We start from the raw sequence: 23,443 nt of genomic DNA, 5'->3' as shown, positions 1-23,443 counted from the left end.
CTGTCCTCGGAGGAGGGAGGCCATGACTGTACAGAGGCCAATCTGAATGAAACAAATGCCTCTTTATCTTTTCATTACTATAGAAAAGTAAATGATATATGGGGGGGTGATGTCTTTTCTTACCCCCCCACCCCCCCCCACCCCCCACACACACACACACACACACTTTTGAAGCCAAAGTGTGTGTTCTGTGTGAACCAGCATGGCAGGCTTTGAGGTTGATTTCAGGACATAGTGTGAGTAAGTCCCGCGCTGCAGTGAAGCGATGGAGAGTTACTACAGTTTACATCTGCTGACTGACTTCAGTGTTGAAAGTTGCTATTTGCTTACTAACTTGTCTCACTGTAATTTATTAATTGGGAGAGGGCAATAAAACATTTGGCAAAATGCATATTTCTTATTAATTTCGGTACTTTTGCATTGTGAATTCCTGTCTCTTAGGAGTCAAACTGTCACTGTGACAACAGAGGGAGCCCAAGAGCCTTGATTTGAACCCCGGACCCTGCTTTGTCCATTGACAGATTTAATCAAATGCAACGTGCGTGTATTACAGAAAACATACTGACAGCGATTCGATTTGAATAACCGATTCCTGCAACAGGAGAATATGTTACCAGATGAAAAAGGTAACAGGTTTTGCGTCTGATGTGCTTATTCTAACGTAGCTGACAGGCGGGGCTTAAATATCTGAACGTTACTCAATGCGATGCCTTGATAAGGAAAGGGGAAATGGCGAATGACGGGTTCTTACCAGGCAGGTATGCATACAGCTTTAGCAGGAAATCTAAAAACTAGTTTGCACCCTCAGTCCTGTCTGGTAGGTCGGGCGGAGCTTCTTTGAGTAACGCGCGTTTGCAGGATAAGAGTCTCCCGTTTTGCATGTTTGCAACTTGAAATGGGCTGTTTTACACCAGGATTTGACTACGCGTCTCTGGGCAATCAATATAGCTTTGTGTTATTTATGACTGTAGAAAACGACCCATTTGAATTGATAAGGTATGCTGTATTAATAGCCTGTTTGTTACACGTGTAAAAAGGCAGCAGGTTACATTCACCCGCTTCAATGATTAAAACTGCAACGCACGCCTGTTCTTAGTGCCACTCTTCTGGGACGTACGCAACGTGATGTCTCCTGCGCCGTGCAGGGACTGCGGTGGGTGGACAAGGACTCCCGGGGACTTTTATTGCGGCAGACCGCTCGGCGATTGCTCAGAGTCGAGGGGAGGAGCTGGCAGAGTCGTTGTTGTTTTGGTTTTTTTTTTTTCAAATTGTGTAACTCTGTACAGGGAAGAGAAGAAAACTGTCTTCGCCATGCGTTCAGCCGCCGAGAAGACATGAGCATAACGTAAGTGTAGTTATGTAGAGACGCACTGCAAGGCGGGTTGTGTTATATACAAATTGCCACGCGTATTGCGCTTTCATCAAGTTGTTAAAACCATCAAGATCCGATAACACGAGTTGGGTATACTGTCAGGTCATGCCGCCTTTAAAAAGGCATCTATCTTTGAGCGACCGCCAGATCAGGTATCGTGATTTTAGAGATCGCTGTTATATTTGGATGTGATCTTTCAAGATCTGTTTTGTAGTTTTCAGGTAACCGCAGAATGCGTGACAGACAGACAGGCTCGCTCGTGTGTTACTGTAGCGTATTTCACTGTAATCTCCGCGTATTAAAAACGCTGTCAATTTGAGAGTACTGGTAACTCTCGCCATGCTGAATTTAAAAAATTCTATATAGTTATGGATGACTGCAGACTGTCCCATTGCTGTAACTCACAGCGCTGCACTTTCTAGCCAAGACGCAACTATGCGAGAAAAGGCCACATCATTTGTTGCAATAAACCTAGATTTTTATTTTTAATAAACAATATATAAATACGCACAAAAAAGGCATTGCACGCAGAGTGCACATTTATCAGACCCCATAAATAGTTTTGTTCCGATAGTACGAGCTGTCTCCGTGTAAATAGTCCCTGGGTATATCAACCGACTGAGAGGTAATTATATGATGAAACCTGTTGGACACCCCCCCTTTCATTCAAATTTCCAATCAATCAATCAATCAATCATTTTTTTTATATAGCGCCTTTCGTAATGGACCACCATCACAAAGCGCTTTATGAAGTAAATACAAGACAATCCATAATACTTCAAATGAGTCAGTAGTGAGTGCTGTAGAAACAGTAGCTGTGCAGATGAGAGTCCGCTTTGTGCTTTAATGAGTGGTGAGCCCCTTCCTGTGCATGTTACTGTTTGTATGATATTAGAACTGGCAGGAGAAACTAAAGGTAGGCAGTGGAATGCAAGAGACTGCAAGGTGATTGGGTGGGGTACGGGTTCTAGAACTCCCGCACAGCATGATTACCTGGGGGGCAGGCAGCATCTGACTGAGTTTGCAGGCCGAGCTCCGCTTTGCGTGTATCTTTGACTCTCGGTGTTATCTGAAGGGAGTTCGGGGCGAAGGTAACGGTATTCTGTCTGCTATCTGCCCCTGTAGTGTGGAAACCGAGTGGGAGACAGAAGACAGGTCTGTGTGTAAGTTAACGCAAGCTGCATGCAAACGTTTTTCTTTTGTAAAATACATTTGAGAGCGACTCAAGTACGTTTTGAACCCTGTTTTGTGAACCTCATTGCAAAAATAAGGGGCAGTAAGAGGCTGTGGTTGGTTCTCAGGACAGAGAGACCAGTGGGTGTGGGTGTGGGTGTGGGTGTGTGTGTGGGTGTGGGTGGGTGAACGGTCTCCACCAATCAGCTGCTTCGTGTGCTTGCCAGGGATCTCTCAGCTCTGTATTCCAGTTCCTGCTTGAAAGTGTAAAGCTGCACAGTGACTTACAGATGACTCTTCTAATCGAGAAGAGTGTGGTACAGACTGTTCTGTACACTGTGTATACATGCGCACACCGTCTTAAGATTGTGTGTGTGTGTTGTGGTTGTGTAGGTGTGTGTAGACCACACACATTCCTAGAAAAAAAACAAAAGCAGGAAATCTAAAAACAAAGTGTACTGATTTCAGTAGAGATTTAGTAGGTAATATACTGAGAGAGAGAGATGGGTCTTCTGTTTCATCCCCCTAGCTCTGTCTGTTAAACCTGCAAAATACAATTACAAATACATACCTATATATTCATATGTAATAGATCTGCAGAAATGGTCAATATTGTGTCTTCATCACCAAACCATTCACCCTCCCCCTCCACTTTTAGGGGTTACTGTTTAGCATTGGTTCAAATGTTTTTTTGAGATTCCTTTCCCAAGATAAAACGAATTTCCAGCACAAAAGCTCTGCAGAAACAGCACAGGCAGCAGAGACCCGCCCTGTCACTACAGCGGAAAAACAGACTTGGGGACTGGAGGCTGTTGTAGGGGGGAAGACTCTGCAAATGATTCCCAAGCGTCGAACTCCGGGCTTGGCGTTTTACTAGAAACTGAGCCTCTTCCAGCCTGTTAGACTGCATGACTGGAATAGCTTTGAGAGGGTTCAGAGACTCTGAGATCGGATTAACATTTCACCCTCGGAGCATGGTTAAGACACCAGCCCAGATCGTCCCAGGACCTCCCTTAGCAAGCCTGGATGAGGATTGTTGTCTCTGGCGTGAGTCACCCAGAACGATTCGCTCAGTAGAGCAATTAGTCAGTTTAATAGTGCTTTCTTTATTAAACATCAAATCAGCGTGCAAATGTAAAATGAGCTGTAGGCATGGATACCCATTTCAGAGATGCCAGAGTGTGTTGTCTTCCTGCATTCCTCTGGCCCAGCAAAAGGATCTCTGCGCAAGCCTTTTCATACCTGCGCTGTGGTCACGTCTTTCTTTCAGAGCTGTTTGATAGTGCAGCTTCATATCCCTTCGTTTTCTATTCTTTTGTTGTTTTTCTTATTTCTCAGATTTTTAAAGAGGATTCCAGTTGGTCATTTTGAACATGCTGTCAAACCCTCTCTCTCTCTATCTCAGCAGCTCTCGGACAAACAGCTTCAGTGAGGACCCCCAGACCGCCGAGCCCCCGAACGAGGGGATGGAGAGAGGGCCAGCCCGCTGGGACACTAGACAGGAACTCTCTGGTGAGAGAAGCATTCAGTCTCTGAGCTGCTGCTGCTAGGCTGTATCCCCCTGTGTAGTCCTGTTCACGTGCACACCATGTTCTGTAGAGATAGTGGCTGGCTCTTCTGCTCATGGGATTGTATATTTCATAATGTAAAGAATCCACAAACCTTTCCATGCACGGCGACCTCATGTGGAGACAGATTAAAAAAAACGTCTTCTAGTCTTTATGTGGGGTCATGTGGAAGACGGAAATGCATGATAGCCTTGAAAATCTTGTTTACGATGTGTCCAAAATGACTTTTTTCAGCCCTTTTCAGTGTTTCAGGAGTGTGGTAGTAAAATGAAGGCCTGCTTTTTCCTTCCAGAGACTGCAAACTCTGAGCTGCGGTGTGGAGTGGAGATGTCGGGTGAGGTGGGTGCAAGGGCGCCCCCCTCGGAGTGGGTCACGCTGGTCGTTGATAACAGCCGCTTCACGGTGGACCCCGGGATCTTCACTGCGCACCCCGACACCATGCTGGCCAGGTGGGGCTGTTGGATCACCAGGACAGGCTGTGAAATCTTGGAGTACTGGAGACTCTTGTGGTTTTACTATGTTCCTGGAACCCCTTGATGAAATGCAGCCTTATTCTACACAGTTCGGTGTGTGTTGTTGTGAAATCTCTCTCTTTCTCTCTCTCTCTTTCTCTCTCTCTCTCTCAGGATGTTTGGTTCTGCCCGACAATACAACTTCGCCAGGCCCAATGAGAAGAGGGAGTTTGAGATCGCAGAGGGGATCAGCGGCAGCGTCTTTCGAGTCGTGCTGGTGAGTCTAAACCCCATCTACAGTCTGTACAGTCCATCCATCTGCTTTCATGTACTCCTCAATTCCTCTCTCCCGCTGATCGAATCACATCCCACAGTACGAGCGGTCAGATCAGGGGGATGGCATCTATAACTTAATACACAAGTTCTCTGCTAACATGTATGAATGCAATTCAAATTGCCTTGGTTGATGCATGATACACTGATGTAGGGAGGACCTGATCAGTTTGTCTACATGGTGTCTATTTAAAGTTTAAAAAAAAAAAAAAAAAAAAAAAAAGATGCTATTAGCCTTGCAAGGTAAAGTGAATTCTCCTCCTGCAGCGTGCTTGTTCTGTGCTGTGTGTTTCTCTCAGGACTATTACAGGATGGGGGTGCTGCGCTGTCCCGACGGTGTTTCTGTGCCGGAGCTCAGAGAGGCCTGTGACTACTTCTGCATCAACTTCGACTGCAACACCATCACGTGCCACGACCTGAGTGAGCACCCTGCGATTCTTACAGCTCAAACCTGCCCTTGCATCCACTCAGTCTGGCTGTATAACTGGCGCCCAGGAATAGCAGCAGCTCAGCCTTCCCATGCATGGACCTCATAAAAACTCTTCTAGTCTTTCTACGAGGAGATGTGGAAGACACAAACGCACAATCGGCTCATATCAGGGTGCCACCCCCCCTGTATAAATCGATGGAAAAAACACTTTCAGTGAAACATGTATTTATGTGTCCAAAACTTTCCCAGCTGTTTTCAATATTTCATGCATGAAAGGGTTACAAGACAATGGCAGGTCATTATTTCCCAAAGGCGAGCAGCGTGCAAAACTATTCAATAAGTCAGCGATCTCCTTCGGTTTGTAAGACCAGGGCTGGGAACCTGGATTCAGGAGAAGTTCCTTGTGGCTTTCGCCACTGCAGGATCTTGCTTTAACTAGGGTCTGAAAACCTTTTAATAAAGCAGCTTTAATCAGTAGCTTACAGAGGCATCGAACGATGTTGGAACAGAGACCTGGCAGAGCTGTCTCAGGTGTGACCTGCCTGTGCTCTGAACCTGTCCCCCCTCTCTCTCTCTCCTCAGGCGCCCTGCTTCACGAGCTGTCGAACGACGGGGCGCGGAGGCAGTTTGAGGGGTTCCTGCAGGAGCTGGTGCTGCCAGTGATGATCTCGAGTGCGCAGGGGGGGGAGCGGGAGTGCCACATGGTGGTGCTGACCGATGAGGACACTGTGGACTGGGATCAGGAGCACCCCCCGCCCATGGGAGAGGAGTACTCCCAGAGTAAGAGCACTGAGCTGCACTGCACCGCTGTGGCCAAACGTTTTACAGCACCCTGTCGAACGATCTCACTGTGCTTCATGAAGTCGTGTGCAGGGCTTCACAGCACGCTGTTCTCATAGTTGGTATTGTTTGGTATCTCACGGGTGCTGAATCACTTGCTGTCAACTCCTCTCACGCCCTGTGCTCTCTGATATTAAACTACACTGATTTGATCTCCCCTCTCTTCTGCTTGCTTTGTGCCCCTTCTCCTCCTCCTCCTCCTCCTCCTCCTCGTCCTCCCCAGTTGTCTACAGCACCAAGCTGTACCACTTCTTCAAATACATCGAGAACCGTGAAGTGGCCAAAGCGCTGCTGAAAGAGAGAGGCCTGAAGAACATTCGCATCGGCATTGAGGGTGAGTGGCCAGGTCAGGTCAGACTGGAGGGCTGTCGAGAGTCCTGCTGTAGTCTGCAACGTCCTTTTATTGGGCTGTGTTGTAATCTCTCCCCCTGGGCTGGGCTTCCCCTTGACTCACCTAGTGAAGACACCGCCTGCCACATGCAGTGTAGCGGTAGTCATGCAGTCAGGAGTTTGCGAGTTCAAATCCCGGTCATGCAGAGTTGCTGAACTTGAGTGGAGGCCTGCAGGGAGCACTGTATTTATATTTAAAGGTTTTTTTATTTGTATTATTTATTTATTTATTTAAGGGTACCCCACCTGCAAGGAGAAGGTGAAGCGGCGCCCTGGCGGGAGGTCAGAGGTCATCTACAACTACGTGCAGCGGCCATTCATTCACCTGTCCTGGGAGAAGGAGGAAGGGAAGAGCCGGCACGTGGACTTCCAGTGCGTGCGGAGCAAGAGCTTGCCCAGCATGGTAGGAGGGGGCGAGGGCGGGACCCCCCACAGTCATGCCCCCCTCCATCCTCCGCAGGTCGATGAGCTGGACCGGCTCAATGGACCCTGCCTCTGCCTTCCCCTCTCCGAAATACAGGACGGAGATCTCTGACGCAGTCCCCAGATCTGCAGCAAGACCACATCGGCCCTGCTGTGTTTACAGAGTGAAATCATCTGGATTGGTTTCCTTCAGTCTCACGGGTCACTCCTCTACGCTGAGAGTCCCAGGCTGAAGATCCTCCTGTTGGATGTTGGAGACACCAGCTCTCGATCTGTGATTGGTGGGCGTGATGTTCCGGTGCAGAAATAGTGCAGCACAAAACGTCTGGGTCCCCTCGTCAATACCTCAATATTTTACAATGCTTAAGCAAAGACTTATTTAGGAGCCATATGAGAAATACAACACCCAAACATCTTGTGTAACTCTTGAGTACGTTAATCTGTTTTAACAGTGGGCTTGTGAAACCAGGATTCAAAATGCACCGGTCTGAAGGCACGGTCTGGTGGTGTGTCGACTGGTCAGAAGCAGGAGCAGTGTTTGAAGGCAACAAGAGAACACCCTCAACAGTGGTCATCCCTGGCCTGGTTTATATTGACTTGAAATATCTCATCATGCAGTTGTTTTCTTGGATAATTCCTGCTGCAGAGTTTATTTCCTTAATTGTCCACCCAGATAAACGCCCTGTCCGTCTGGCTCCTGTCTTTACCAGGCAGTGGAGGGAGGGGGGGGGGGACGGGAGGGGAGGAGATGGACATGGATGGACAGTCAGGCATGACAGCACTGAAGAAAGAAAAACAAAAAGGAACAGCAGGTTTGTAGGTGCAGGACTGGTTTCACCGGACCTGATTAGCATCAGTCATCACCTGTGAAACCAGCCTTCGTGTTTTTCTGTTTCGTTGGGCTGTGGTTGAGCCGAGTCATGCTGTTGATGAAGTGCACCATGCTAACCATGTGTCAGGTAGCGTGAGAACGGGGCAGTGCTACACATTACACACGGATTGCTTTGAACACCAAAGAACGAACTTGTATGGAGGGCAGGGCATTGCAACGCCTGGCGATGATCAAGGGTTACGAGGGATTGAAGACAGGTGTAAAATAATGAGTTTTATATTATATATACACACAACGTTTGGTGTTGTTTCGGGTTTGAATAATGAAAGGAATTAGAAAAATCTGCACTTTCTTTTTGTAAACAGTGACTTTTACCAAAAAATAACAATTATAATTAAATTCAGGGTTTTTAGTGGTAGGAATTTTTATTTATTGGTGTTTCATTTAGCACACAGTGTTCTTGGTATTTACAAATCAAAATAACTTCAGTTCCCAGTACTGTATTATTATTATTGGGTTAGATTTAGTGAAGGAATGGAAATAGGGCACTGGGCTAGTTACTCAGCAAGTTGTTATCAATCAGATTTACAATGTTAATTAAATACAAACTGCAGGACACTAATTGCAAGTATATATTTCATTAAAGACATACTATATCTGTATACTGAAGTATGTATATTATTGTTATGCACATTATAGTCTATTAAACTTATAAAGGCCAAAGATTGCTATTTAACTAAATTGTTTTGCATCGTCTCTTTAAAATGCACAGTACTTGGAAAAACATTGTGCACAGGCTTGATGCTGCTGTGATCAGTCTTTCTGAAAATAAAGAAGGTATATTAATAAATTATCTTTTCATTTCAACAAAACAGAGGATAAACACACACTGCAGAAATAATAAAAAGCACACATGGAAACATTGTTACACACAAGTGTTTATTGTATAGTTTAAGGGCTGCTGTTACTTGGCAGCATGTGAAGCTCCTTTCATAGAAACAAGCTTTACTTTTAGGCAGGTAAATGAAAATAGATACAGTTCAAACTTAACGACAATCTAAAAATACCCAATACATAGCAACTACATTTACACATAATAAACTTGTAAGGCAGCCATATATAACCCTATCAGGAGTAGGAAAAATCAGTCGTACAAATCAGTGGCCTGAGTCACACTGCTGGTGGCACTGCGCACAGCAAGAACCCGTTTAACTGAACTGCTTTGTGTTAACAAACACAGGCTTAAAAAAAGAGAAGTTCTCACACCCAGAAACTTTGCTGCTTGTGAGAGAAACTCGACCAGTGCAGAAAACAGGACAGTCTGGTAAAAAGGGTTCTGCTGTGGATGCAGTGCAGGGAGGAACACGAAGGCCAGGGTTAGGAGCGTACATTTACAAAGATTCAAACAAGACTGTCCAACAGTCCCCCAGTGAGGAGACACACACTTCAGCAAAGTCTGCCGCTGTTGGGTTTTACATTTCAAAACCTTAAAAGAAAGTAACATTGCCTGGACGTAAAATAAAACAGCAATTCTTGTTTTTTTTTGTTTTCTTTTAAAAAGGCAGGTTAAATATGTGGGTGAAGGGCAGCAACAAGCCTCTTTGAAAAGAGATCAATAAAACAGAATACAGAGCATCTAAAATATAACATACAACACGGCATCTAGCACACACCCTGCGGTACAGCGAGCGACTTTCACGGTAGGATACAGACAGGCTGGTGGAACTACAGTCGCTAACACCGCACAAAAAATACACAACTGAACAAAAGGACTTGCTCAAATTCCAGCTGATGTGTTGTACCGTGGCTCTATTAAAAGTTCTTTGGCATACGTACCTTTACAAAATAATTATATAGAACGAACAAAAGCAGCGTGCTAAAACTCTGTGGACCCTAAACTGAGACCTGGCCCGCTCAATTCCTTAATATGCTGGCGACTGTGAGAGACCCTCACAAAGCAGTTCAGATGTGAGGATTTAATGCTGCGTTGTACTCGTGAGGGTGCAGGACGACAATTAGAAACAGATAAGACTCGGATTCTTAGTGCTCCAAGTGCAGGACTGGCCAGGCGATGCTGGACCTTCTCTTCAACTCCTTCAGGTAGTTCAAATGAAGCCCTATATATTAAATATGCACGCACACATCCGGCAACGGTGCTAAAGCTACTTCAGCTGTCTGGGATAATTAGCCCATGCATGCTGGTCTCCCCGTTCCTAACTCTGTCCCACACTAAGCACTACGGATCAGGATCAGCTACAACAGACTTTTTACAGTGTTGGCCAGTCACAGCCAGTATGTGGTGTGTTTAATAAGGGTCTTCTATACAACACAAATGTGTGGTCCCACGTCGAAACTTCACCGCAGGAATGCGGTTTAAAACAGTTTCAAAATGTGAAGAAAAAATTCCTGCGTACTTAAAATACCATTACAGCAGGAGGCTGCCATGGAAGATTGTGCAGACCGGAAAACAGCAACTGCATTCAAGACAACATGCATACCTACTGTACAGCTTTAAAACACACAGACACAATCAGCTGTTACTGAAAGAAAGTGTGTTATATTTACACAAGAAATATCTACTCAAATGAAATAAATACAGCAAAGACCTGGTTTAACATTAGACTCATCTTGAACTTAGCGGATCAGATCAGTCACAAAAGAAAGACAGCTTCACAGCGCCCGCCTTCCTTCCAAGAAAGTCAGGTTGCACCAGCCAGTCGTTTGAGTTCACAAGGTAACTTGAGAACAGGAGACAGCAATATAAAATAACGAATCGCTATTCGCAAAATTAAATGTGGGTTCTTAGGGGTTTGAAATTTGCTGAACTTAATTTTATGTACCTGTGCTAGATTTCTGCAGGGATTGATGCGCATTACTTAGAAAGTCAGGGCACCGTCTCTCCCATTTTAAAATCATTAAACGTTCAGTCCTTGTTCAGGACAAGCACAGTAACTTAATAATAATAATAATAACAACAATAATAATAAATAATAATAATTCCAACACCAACTACAGTTCCCATAATCCTCTGGTGCAACTACGGAAATAACTCGTTACGGGAAAATAAATATATATTGTGAGGTTTTAACATGTGCTTTCTTAGCAGAACCACGCATGTGCTATGATTTATTATTATTATTATTATTATTTAAAAATGTAGAAATCAGATCCTCTTTCACCACTTGAAAGGAAAGTGTTACAATAAGTTAAGTCACAGTGTGCCAGTCCACATTCTGCATATCTTCAGAAAGTTGGGTTAAAATCGAAAAAAAAAACTGTGAGGAACCAGACGAGCCCTCACTTTATATATAAAAAAATAATAATAAAGGCATTTTGGAGATGACATCAGCATACCAAGAAAATAAAACTTTTAGGTTTGCATAGGAGTTTTGTCAGCACTGCGCAATGGGCAGCGCCAGTAGACTGAAAGAACGCTCTTTTAAAGAGATGCACATGGCGGACTGCTTTGCTGGTTTGTGCAGTCGTGGTGTTTTTATGAAGCAGAAGGCAGTTGTTGTTTTTTGTATCTCCTGGTATTGGAGCTCTGTTGAAATGGACAGCAGGATCCGTGTCGACGGTAAAGCCCTTGGCTTGTTCCGAGACACTGGAGCAAGCTGATTTTAAGGCTCAGTTTCTGAATATCCAGCTGAGTTTGTGGGGATGAAGCTCTCCTCAGCACTTCCACAGATCTACAGGACAGAAGAGGGCAAGGAAGCCCCGCAAAGCCCTGTAGCTACAGACCAAAACGCTAAACAAAGCAAGTAAAAGACGTGAGTCAGGTCCATGGGGGTCTCCCAGTTTATCTCTTCCCTGTCTTCATGTACGAGGGAATGGCTCCCCTTGCCGTCAGCCCCTCAAAGCGTTTGTAAGTGTAGTTGATGAAGACCCAGTCTTTGTTCTTGTAGTCAGCCTCAGAATGGTTACTCACTGCTAAGGGAGCTACAAAATAAAAAAAGCATCATCAGCTGCAATATTTAATCATCCAACCCTTTGATCGGAGTATCAGTCCTGAATGTGGGTGTGTGGGGGTGTGTGTGGAGGTCATGCCCGATGACTGTTCACGATTTCTGAACCATGCAGTGGTTTGAGATCACAGCTGCCTTGCATGTGTGTGATAACAATTCTCTGCAGCGTTTGGCTTCCAACGTTAATAAAAACATTTACACACACACAGCATCTTTAAACAGCCAATGCCTAGATGAATAAGATCACTACTTGGGACTGTGCGATTGTATTAATAATTCCCCTCCTTTCAGTTGTTTGCACGGATAATAATAGTCATTAAAATAAAAATACAGACCAGTTGCTCAACATTGCTAAAAACACTAAGCTTGGAAACACCCGCCTTCCTCCAGGTCTGCACAAGTCCTGGCGGAGGGCTGAAGCTGGTAATGACAGCGTTCTGGTGTTCACAGACTTACAGTGCCTTGGCTTGGGCAAGCAGCGTCTCTATAGAGAAGGGCCGTTACCTGGAGGCTGGAGGATGTCCGATTCTGGGAACTCGTCAAAGTTTGAAGTGTCATCGATGCTTTTGATTTCAATCGAGATCGCAGCAGGTCTTTCCCTATAAAGAATAAATATCAAATAAAAACAATGCTCAATATAATGTACGCTGCATTTAAACAGTAAGTAACATTTTAAAAAGGAGAATTAAAAATGCATACTGAATTTTTTTGGTGTGGGGTCAACAAGCAGATACAGGCGAGGGTGGAGAGGGGGATAAAACCGTTTGAAAACATGCTTAAAAATAAATGCTGCTTTAATATAACAAGGTGTTCCATTACAAAGTCTCAAAGTAAAGCCAGGACTGCAAGGAACAGGAGGCTCTTTTACCTGATGTGGTCCAAATCCAAGGCCTCAAAGAAAGGGTTGCTCTTGATTTCTTCCACACCACCGGCTCCGATTCGGTGTTCTCCCTCGCAGCAGAACCTAAAAGGGAAGAGATATGTCAGGAAAGAAGCACAGTCTTCATTTAAAACCACAAGCAAGTCAGCGAATGGATCTGGGAGGCTGGTCCCGTCGGGTCCAGGGAGCAAGAACAAACCCAGCAGATGAAGACGCTGCGTGGTACCTGAGGATGAGGTCCTTGGCTTTCTCAGAAATGGGAACCTCGGGTGGAAAGGTGAGGGTCTCCCTCCAGTTCATCACTTTCTTGTAGGTCTCCTGCGGTGTCTCGGAGCAGAACGGCGGGTAACCTGAGCGGAGAAGCAAAGCGCTTTGGTTTAGAAACCGGCCAGCACAGCATCTCCCAAGAAGAATGCCCCCCGCTTACTGTTGCAAAAGCCTGCACTCTCTGAACGACCTCAAATCTTTTTAACGAGAGTCGTTCGGAACAGCCACTGTGCTTTCTATAGGATTTATAAAGAAAACATTCAACAGGGACAAGAAAGATTAAATACCAGCTGACACCCTGAAAGGCCCTTTCCTTTCCTTACAGAAGGGGGCTGGCAAGTCGAGCATATACATGGATTTAAAACATGTGAAACCGGAAGGACAGAGTAACACAGTCTTGGAGAGCAGATGCTAATAAAGGGAGATCGTCCCATGATTTTCATGGACGGGCCAGTCTCTATCAAGGAGCTAAAGCAGTGGTCAGTTGATTAGCTACTCCTTTGCAGCCACGTTTGAGTAACATTAAATCGCTACACACATTAAAGCTGCCTCCCCTCTCCACCCCTCACTCTTACCGATCAGCATCTCATACATGATGACCCCCAGGGACCACCAGTCACACTGCTTGCTATAGCCTGTCTGCAGGAACACCTCCGGAGCTATGTAGTCTGGGGTCCCCACTGTGGAAAAGGCCTGCAATGAGAAACGGAGAACGTCACTGAAGAAAGACTCCCCCTGGGCAGGGGAGGGCTCAGCTAGAGGAACGCGTCATCCTCACATCTCACACAGAGCGTCCGACGGCACGCCCCTCGCAGCAGAACAAAGCCAGCCACATCGCAGTCACACAATTGACCGGAAGAACAAGGGAACATTAGCTATGGATGCTGATACTCACTAACTGCCTCCTGTTTCTTTTCCACGTTTCAGCTTTCCGCTTGGAGTTCATGTTCTGGAAGGCTGGGGGAGTGGAAAATAAGCAAAAACTTTTAAAAAACTTAAAAAAACGAGAGTACAGCACATGATCAGCAGAACAAGCACACAGAGAGAGCAAGCAGAACAAATCTTTACAGGGTGTCAACTTAAATGCAAAGCCATGTGCCTTACAGCGGAACGGGAATAACTGGGTCTGTAAACGGATCTCGTGTGTGTGTCTGTGGAACTGCGTAATTACGGATGTGGACACCAGGGGGCACTACTGTACCTGCATGACATTGTGTACCTGCACTACCGTTCCACTGAAGGCAGCATCGTTCTTTTTCTCAAAGTGCTATTTCTCGGATCAAGGTATTTCCAAATCACTGACATGTTCACATCAACACTGACAGCTTAAAATGATCACTGCGCAAAGGATCAAGACAAAGGGAGGATCTGCATGACACCCTTGCAAAAGGCTTTGCTCCCTGGCTTTCTGAATGCAACATTCAGACGTTGGTGACCAGTAGACAACACCCAAAACGCCACACCACAAAACTGCTACATCTAAAACATAAAAATGGGTAATGTTAAGTGTATGCACCGCTGTAGTCCTTACTGAAGTCACTGGGAAGGCTGTGATTGAGATTCCTATAAAACTCTGTTCGGTGAGCTTTCTTCAGCCCTGTGCAGAGTCCGAAATCAGACAGCTTCACGTGACCCTAACGAGAGAGAACAGAAGAGAGCTTTTACTTTACAAAATGAATTGCATGCAATACAGGCAGCTACCGACTCCATGCTTCCACCCTGCTTTTAAAAAAGAGCACCAAACGATATTGCTGAGAAATCCATTTCAGGGTTTCACTGTGGAGCCTTGCATGTGACCTCCTCAAAAGATTCAGTGCTTTATGAGTTAGGATCTGCTCAAGCTGCACGGTTACTGGGAGAGACCACCGCAATCTCTGTGCGTCCTCGTTGCTTGCTGTCATGATTAATGACAGCGCAGGGCTGCAGTGCACAGCTGAAGCCACGGTATTCCTCAGCACGTGCAGTAATGCGCGATGAAGAGAACTGGTACGAGCTGCCAGTGCTTCACTGTTTTGATGTTTCTTACTTCCTCAGGAAGCGTGATGAAAGTGATGAGCACAGAAACACTGAACAGTTTGCAGCCGTACTTCCCTGCTTTCTCTTCTGTTGAAATATCATTTATTTATTTATTTATTTTACAAGCCACTTTTCCCAGACCCCCTGCCCTCATTTTTAAACTCTTACGGACCATTGCTACCATAACCAAAACGCTCACCCCCTGGACGAAGCACAGCCTTGCAAATCCTAAGTGGTCACACAGCTCTTGTCAAGCTTTGCAAACCAGGAAAATCTCAACCCAACAAAATTTGCCAAGTAAGCATGACTTGAATGTCGAGTGGTATGCCAACAGCCCCTCTACATTGAGACAGGCTCCTTTCTCACAGCTGAAAGCTTTCGCAGTTTGCAGCATCTCTTCTCAACATCACTGCAACTTATAGGAGGACTAAAGAAAAATAACTCTTTAGGCCAATAAAACAGACCCCGCTGATAAAGCATGTGTCTGAAATGTTGCTAGTGCTACTTTAACTGGAGTGGTTACAGTTGATCTATGTAACTTCAACCTCTGGTCTGCCAAATTCACGTTTGCATTTTCTGTATATACACACACCTTACTATCGAGGAGCAGATTATCTGGTTTGATGTCCCTGTGTATGAACCCCATCCTGTGAATGGAGTCGATGGCCAGCACAGTCTCTGCAATATAAAACTGCGTCTCCTCTTCAGTGAGGGTGTCTTTCTTCATCAGGAGGGTCATCATGTCACCTGGGGGCGGTGGGGCGGGTGCACAGAAAGAATGGAAATAATCAGGAACACAAATACAGACTAATTAAGGAAACAAAGCGTGGCCCCAATTAGTATTGTGTGGCTGCCGTCCACCGAGACCCCCTTTGCAAACGACAGGATGCATTCTGGAGAGGTAATGTAAAGTGTCCAGCGGGCGGTGAAATTCTCATTCAGTCCCTCTGCAATACAGCCACACAGCTTACCCCCCGGCAGAAACTCCATGATCAGGTAGAGATTCAGCTTGTCCTGGAAGCTGTAGAACATCTTCACCACCCAGAGGCTGTCTGCTTCCACCAGGATATCCCTCTCTGCTCGGATGTGACCCACCTGCCGTTAGAATGGGAAAGCTGTTGGGGAAACTCCAACACTGGGGAAGGGGTTCGGTCGGGCAGGGTTTGAGCGCAGCGCCATGCAGCTCACAAGCTCAACAGTCTGGTCCCCTACCTGCTCCTTCTCCAGCATGTCAGCTTTACGCAGGATCTTCATAGCGTACACATGGCCCGTGTCCTTCTTCTGAACCAGACGCACCTGGAATAAGAGAAAAAGCAGCATGAGCAGATACCTGGTTTTCATTTAAAGCGCTACTTAGGTGGTAATAATAAAAGTGAATAGAAGCATTTTGCATGAACAAAAAAAAAAAAAAAAAAAAAAAAGGTTTTGGGCACAGCTGCCTTGCTGAGAAGGGCACATTTCTGCAGGGCTTGATTTATAAAAACGATCCTCAGTTATCACTGTAATAACAAGACAGGATAGAAATGCGCGCGGCAACGGAAAACAGGCAAGAGGACTCTGCTCACGCAAGCGCTTCAAGGGTTAAGAGCGTTACCTCTCCGAAAGCTCCTCGACCTATGACCTTCAGAGACTCAAAGTCATCCAGCCCGAGTCGAGTTCTCTTGAGCCTCAGAAACTCTGTCTCTTTGCGGGCATGCTGGGACCGTCTTATACGCTTCTGCAATTCACCACAAAACAGGAAAATGAATATACACGCATAGGAAAGAGCTTTTACCTTTTTAAATGGGGCTTGCAAACAATACCGGCAGCTTCCGATTGCACATTACCATCCTGCTTTTAAAAAGTAGGACTTGATACTGCAGAGAAATTGATTCACGATCGTTCAGGATTTTAATGTTAACATTGCAAGTCACCTCTACATAAGATTCAGTGTCTATTCATGCTTAGCAGTAATGTTAGCTCAAGCTGCACGGCACTGGGAGAGATCTGTGTGTGTCCTCGTTGCTTGCAAATCATTTTGAATAATGACAACGAAGGAAGCAGGGCACACAGTGCTTAATTACAGGAAACCGGCACAAAACCACTGAAGAACGAAGGAAAGAAAGACAGTATTAATTGCCACAGCTTCAGTGTTGTGCTTTCAAAATAAAATTTAAAAGGCTCCGGTCTAGGCTAGGTCCATTCTATTCTATTAATATCCTGTCTCAAAGGATAAGGCGGCCAAAATGTTCTACAGTAGAAGGAAACGCAGAACAAGGATTCCATACCTCCTCGTCGACAAGGCCTTCCTCGTCCATCACCTTCTCCAGTTTCTGCTGCCTGAAACAGAGCCGGGCAAGGACAATTAACCATTCGGTTTCAGGTTTCAACAGTGCATAACTAAGCCATCAGATCCTGCTGTAGCTTAAAGCTGTAATTAAAACAAATGAACGAGAAGATCTCCCAGCCAGCTGTACCAGCTTTAAAAAGATGATAAGATTGTACGTCATGAAATAAATATTTTAACACAATAATACATTTTAAACCATAGTCTGGGAAACCAAAATGTGCTCCTATTGTATTTGCTAGCAGAAAATCTGTACATGATGACTATGTATAAAAAAAAAACAAAAAAAACAAAACATAACTTTTCCGGGGGGTGAAAGTAAGAGGTGGAGGATCTGATCTGTTAAACAGCATGTCTGATCTTTGATAAAGCTGCGGTTGACACATCAGCAGAACTAGCTTTTATCAAGAGATTAAAACCAGGCAATACGTGTTTGAATGGCCACTACTGAAGGGGAATAACTGGCTTGCAATAATAAAAAGGTCAAGGTGCACTTTATCAGCCAAACACAACATGCTTGTTTTGCTTCAATTATAAATATTCTTTGTTTCTGTTTCCTCTCCAGAGTAGCACTGGCATGCAGCCGCCACAGGCTAGAGTTCAATCTATTTTGTACCAGCGAAGTTTCCTCTTTGGGATCAGGGAACAGACAGAAATAAACTGGCTTTATTATGAGGTTCAGGTGGACTGAAAAAACGCCAGGTCACGGCTTAAACGCTCAAGGAACTCGCAGTGAAACTAAACCAGGGAAGGGAGTAAGACTCCGATTGCAGAGCACTTTCCACCAGTCCAGGCTTTCCGACCAGCGCGATTAGCCAGAGTGTACACGTAACAAGCTCAGGTGTGTCTTCCTAAACTCAAGCGCTTATGCAACGGAAATCTTATTTACACCCCTGTAGTAGACGGGCCATGCTATTATACAATGCAGAAAGGCTGCTTCCTCGGTGTGTATTTTGGGAGGGTTGTTTTTGTATTAGGAATAACAAAAAGCTAGGACAAGAACAGAGATGACATTCAGGAAAAAAAAATATCTAAAATCAACAGATTATATTAATTGTTGCAGGCATTTTTTTTGTGCGTGTGTTTTGAGTTTCCATTGGTTTCTCGGTTTGCACTGTATGGAAATGACCCTGTCTAGGTCTAGGAGAGAGAAAGCACTATTTGCATGTTAAATTCCTGGCTCTGCCTGGTAATACCAGAGTGCGCCGATGCTTCTGCATCAAAGTCGAGGTCCACTGCTGGAGAAGCTTGGAGCTGAGCCTAGCCTGGTGATACAGGTTCGATATTGCGGTCTCTGGTTTGCAAGTGTTTGTGGGAATGAAGCGTTTCTGTTCTCTCTATTAAATCGCATTGGTCTTCTCTGGCGTCTAAAAAAATAATTAAAAAATCACCAGGAAGGGGGACAAATCATCTCCAAAAGAACTTTTTATTTCTCCCCCTAACTGAGTAAACGAGTGGGATGCAGAAATAGTGCTGAAATAGTGACAATGGGAAGCAGAAATAGTGCTGTCTTTCTGAATGGTTCGAGATCAGAATTCTTTCAAAAAAGAATGCATTTTTAAAACATAATAATAATTTGGGTTGTACTGCACTCAAATAACAAGGATACAGTTGCTCTTGTCCTGGAACCCTTTAAAAAGGGGTTAAGGCAAACATATCTTGCACTTGACAAAAAGTTTTTATGGGATGTCTCATTAACACAGAATCTCAGCTGGGTACCTCATTTCTCGCTCCTCGTGCTGCGCGATCAGATTGCTGTAGAAGTTCTCCAGCGTCACTTTGGCCATAGTGACCCTTTCTTTGGTGTGGTTACTCATCGAGGAGCAGGATGTCTGACCTGTCATTGCCATGGTTACCTGCAAACACCAGACAACAGTCACACCACTGTTACAATAGGAAGACTGTGCAATGCCAAACTGGGCAAGGCTAGAAATGGAAGCCATATGGTTTAGGTGAAGATGCCACTGCCCTGACAAAATGGGATTGTGACTTCATTGGTGGAATTATTGTACACACTTACTGGAAAACCCTTCACAGTTCAATTGCAGACCCTTTATGTCCTGGAAACATTCAACCATAAATGTCATTAAAAGCTTAGCAATGGCTTCAAAACGCGCTCAGAATCAGCGTTAAAATAAAGTGTTCACGTTTCCCCCGCATGGTTTCTGTATTAACAGATTAAACCAGCTTTTATGCTGCACCCAAAGAAAACTGGAGATATCCGAGTTCCTCCTGTTATTGGTGCAATTTACTCAATTTTACTGAATTTTGTTACATTTTCCGCCCCGTATAGAAAACAACAAAACGCAGATTTTTCTTCATGCCCGAACATTATCAAACAACAATGTTTTTAAAAACCTCCCGAGTCACTTGAGGCATTCCTGTGAGCTGATATCTGCACACCTTATCAGAGCTGCAGAGCGGCTCCAACACACTCCCGCCTTCACCATGTTTATATTCCTTCACTTTCCAGCTATTGCAACACAGATTGTAAAGCCATAATATTGACAGTGCACATGAACAGCCTGTATGTGTGCGTGCGTGTGTGTGTGTGTGTGTGTGTGTGTAACTGCATCCTTCATGGACCTCGTAAACACCAGAACACGTACGATTAAGAGCGTTAACAGGGCTCCACTACTGGGCACTTTACTGGGTTGTTTTAGTGCAGGATAAGAACTTTATTTGTGTCTAACTGTGCTAAGTATAAAACACCATCAGAGATGCAGCCAAGCATGCAGAGGAGGCACAACAAAGAAAGTGTGACAGACGTCACCAGCACCACAGTCTGGAATAAAGCACAGGCGATTGAAACACACACAATACACCAGACTACACGTCTTCAACAAACAAGGCATGCCTGACCAGAGTCAATCGTTATGTTTGCAGCCCTCTGAAACAGCAAGGCCAGGTGCCACTTCATTCTTCTGTAAATATAAAGGCGTCCTGTCACACAGTGTCAACACAGCGTTCCTGTTTAATCATTCGTGATCTTGCATTGGTCAGCTTCCATCTCAGCATTTAATACATCAACCATCCCAGCAAAATACATTAAAAACCTTCCTGAATCTTTATTCACACTCTTAGGCATGATACACCAGGCCTGGTTGGATAAGCTGCCTCTGTAGTTCTTATTTTTTTCTGTAATGTCAGGGGAGAGAACTAGATTGCAGTCCTGGAAGCCTTTGGTAAATTGACATGTATTGTTTAGAGCATTTCCAAGAAACGCATCCTATGAATGAAATGTCTCTTCTATTATTCATTCTCAAAACTGGAACAAGCGTCCAGAGTTTATGCTATATATATATTTTAAAAATTGTTTGCGCTACTGACTTGAACGCCTTGTTATTTACAAGAAAGCAGATTTGTGCAAAACTAGATCACAGAGTTTCCATTAACATGTTAACCTCACAAGAGCGATGGCATGTCTTACGTTCCATGGAGAAGGGGGGTATCGGGACATGTGGGGTCCACTTTATTGAGTTAAACTGATCTAAAAACAAAAAATGAGACATGAAATAAATAAGACCAACAAAATCTGCTAGGCTGGCTAGCCTCAGGGTTCTAGAGGCGTTGATGTAACGCTGCAGTTCAGTCTGCAGTGTGAATACAAACACAAGCAACGCTAACACGCAACAGGCAGGTCCTCCCTAGACAGAATGACACATTTACGTATCTACTTGACTACACATAGATATCTCGATTCTGACTATTCTAGTATTGGTTTCCTAAAACAATATGAACAACTAAAAGATATTTAAGTCAATGGTTTTCAAAGTGTACTAGTTTTTTCTCGGCTCTACATGCTTCCAGCTTCAATGGGCTAGTGTACATTGTACTGAAAAGCCTCCTGTTTAAATGACGGTCAGTCCAGTAGGTATGGTGCATGCATCTATTTTTCACACAGTGTGAATCAGGCTATTTCCCAGGGTTTTTGTGTAGCTAACACTGGACTGCCTAATGCTGATCAGGGTCTGTGAAACCCGCCCATTTGTCACAAACTTTATATCAGCAGATCAGTCTCTGTTCCCCTGGCTCGGAATTCACTGCCTCTCTGGATTCCTGGACCTTTCATTTCTAGGCGAAATAATCACATCTTGGTATCGTCTTAACTGTTTCGGACTACACAAAAACAGCTCCACACCCTGCCTTATTATTTAAGCACAATGTCCCTAGTGTACGAGCAGCGACCACTGGTTTGCTTTTAGCAATGAAACGGCATGTTAATGCAGCTCTTGCGAAACCAAGGGAAAAGTTCAAGTTTTTTTTTTTTTTTTTTTTAAAAAGCAACGCTTATGCGAAACCGCGGTATTTTGTTTGTCCGTTTTTTCGAAATATTACAAAAAAAAAAAAAAATAACAAAGGATTCATATCAGACCAAGCAATATCGAGCTACAATAAAAACACCAACATGTTCAGCTGCTGTAACTGTAAGACTGGCCGCGTTTGCCTGTGAATCGGCGCAGTTTGTGAAAGCTTCGTATTGCAGCCCAGCTTTCTGCATCCTGTCGCCTTGTGCAACGCCACTGCGCTCAACACAGTATTAAAAGCACCGCAGTGCATGCACAGTTACTATAATTTCAAACCCCGAGGCGCACTCCCTCCCTCCCAGTCCGTGTTTATTCGCGGTGTCGGTGTTTGTGGTCCCGCAGGCAGAGCTGCCCTACTCTTTAATTAGAGGGGAAGAAAGACTCGGTTAACGGTAACTCCGCCACGTCTAGAGCCCCCGGCGCGCCAGTTCATTTACAAACGGCCTCCCTGGCGGCTGCGTGTTTTAAATCTCGTAATTAAAGTCCTCTCCGCGGTCCGTTTCGTTGTCGTTGTTGTTGTTGTTGTTTTTGTTGTTGTTTTTGTTGTTGTTTTCCTCACCTCGCAAGCCTCAGCCTCAGACGCGTCCGCTCTCCGCTTCCCGTACGCGCCGGCGGGATGACGCGCTCAGAACGCCGAACCCTGCGCATGGCGTCACTTCGAGGCGCGCTGTAACCATGGCGATGAAGAGGGGCTCGAGCGCGGAGGCAGGGCTTGAGATTTGCACCGAAGAAAATTAAAATAAATTAAATATGTTTTACAAACTCTCTTAAACAGCCACATTTCAACCGGAAACGGACCATTTCGTAGGCTTTTAAATTCTACTAGCAGTGAAGCAGCCCTGGGATTTGGGTTTGTTTATCCGTTTGGTTATTTCGTGTCAGCTTTATAACCGATGAAGTTCACATAATGCGAGGAGATGCCAATGCTAGAGGAAATTGTGTATATAAGGGTAACGCTTTATATTGCGTGGCATGCATTAATATTTAATAGATATGCAATTGCATATTAAATTAATGTTAAATTAATATTTTGTAGATATGCAATAAATTTGCGTTCAGTTATACCTTGTTACTTTCCATTAACAGTATTTTCAATAAGGACATGTAAACAATGGGAAATTATTACATATTTTCAAGGGTCAACCAAACGTAACATAAACAGACGTGATATGCAATTACAAATTTTCAATCGACATTTAGCAAGAAACCAGCTATTGCATATTTATTAAATGTTAATTTAACATTAATTTAATATGCAATTGCATATCTGTTTAATAATAATGTTTGCCTCGCAATATAAAGCGTTACCTGAATGTGTTTTTAAACGTTGAACTACACTTTGTAACATTGCGTGGTGTTTCACATTTGAAACCAATGCTCGCTATTCTGTGACTGTACCTGTTAAAAATATATATTTTCTATATATGTCGTGTTTTTTTGTAACTACAGATCAGACAGTCCGCTAACACAAGAAGGCAATATATTTGAAGATGAGTAAAGCTGCACTGTTCCACATAAACAATGTTCAGATACAGTCAACAAAATAACTGCCACGCTGTGTGTACTTCGTTCTTGTGTTGTTTTGCAGACTAATAATATGACCAGATTGCTGACAGGCAGTGGGTGTGAAAGATACCTGGCAACTTTAGGGCTACAGCAGGATCCTGTCACCCTGAAGCATCTCACCTTGTCTCACAGTGTCCTCTAATGGCAGGATAAAGGAATTACATCGTACCATGGTGTACCTTTACATGAAAATGAAACTCACTTTATATATTATATATATGTTTTATAAATAGCAGAGCCCAGTTTTCTATATATAATATATAGAAATCGACAAACATCAATGAACAAAGCTTTATTATTATT

General features: G+C 44.3%; 2 protein-coding genes across 7 annotated transcripts; one reads left to right on the top strand and one right to left on the bottom strand.

The window, feature by feature from the left end:
• Positions 1-1,195: 1,195 nt before the first annotated feature.
• On the top strand, positions 1,196-8,663 carry LOC121299479 (BTB/POZ domain-containing protein KCTD20-like). Of its 4 annotated transcripts, none has more exons than XM_041227194.1 (8): positions 1,196-1,345; positions 3,951-4,057; positions 4,406-4,562; positions 4,740-4,842; positions 5,198-5,318; positions 5,911-6,108; positions 6,392-6,502; positions 6,795-8,663. In XM_041227194.1, exons 1-8 carry the CDS (start codon positions 1,335-1,337, stop codon positions 7,091-7,093), a joined length of 1,107 nt encoding a protein of 368 aa, XP_041083128.1. In that variant the 5' UTR covers positions 1,196-1,334; the 3' UTR covers positions 7,094-8,663. The 4 variants fall into 4 exon arrangements, with proteins under 4 accessions (XP_041083128.1, XP_041083129.1, XP_041083126.1 ...); XM_041227195.1 differs by having other exon boundaries at positions 1,197-1,345; positions 3,954-4,057; XM_041227192.1 differs by lacking the exon at positions 1,196-1,345 and adding an exon at positions 1,426-1,524.
• Positions 8,664-8,738: 75 nt separating this feature from the next.
• LOC121299478 (serine/threonine-protein kinase 38-like) lies at positions 8,739-22,229 on the bottom strand. Of its 3 annotated transcripts, XM_041227190.1 has the most exons (15): positions 22,134-22,182; positions 20,698-20,757; positions 18,987-19,123; positions 17,209-17,260; positions 16,536-16,658; positions 16,154-16,237; positions 15,913-16,036; positions 15,534-15,688; positions 14,442-14,559; positions 13,821-13,882; positions 13,501-13,618; positions 12,885-13,008; positions 12,647-12,742; positions 12,283-12,377; positions 8,739-11,752 (listed from the first exon to the last, which is right to left on the bottom strand). In XM_041227190.1, exons 2-15 carry the CDS (start codon positions 20,725-20,727, stop codon positions 11,613-11,615), a joined length of 1,458 nt encoding a protein of 485 aa, XP_041083124.1. In that variant the 5' UTR covers positions 20,728-20,757; positions 22,134-22,182; the 3' UTR covers positions 8,739-11,612. The 3 variants fall into 3 exon arrangements, with proteins under 3 accessions (XP_041083124.1, XP_041083125.1, XP_041083123.1); XM_041227191.1 differs by lacking the exon at positions 20,698-20,757 and having other exon boundaries at positions 22,134-22,229; XM_041227189.1 differs by lacking the exon at positions 22,134-22,182 and having other exon boundaries at positions 14,457-14,559; positions 20,677-22,114.
• Between the last annotated feature and the right edge of the window lie 1,214 nt (positions 22,230-23,443).

This window comes from Polyodon spathula, chromosome 25 (genome assembly GCF_017654505.1).
Source record: "Polyodon spathula isolate WHYD16114869_AA chromosome 25, ASM1765450v1, whole genome shotgun sequence".
NCBI classification, from domain to species: domain Eukaryota; kingdom Metazoa; phylum Chordata; class Actinopteri; order Acipenseriformes; family Polyodontidae; genus Polyodon; species Polyodon spathula.
The sequence above is the reverse complement of the archived record's forward strand: the minus strand, read 5'-3'. Positions and strand labels throughout refer to the sequence as shown.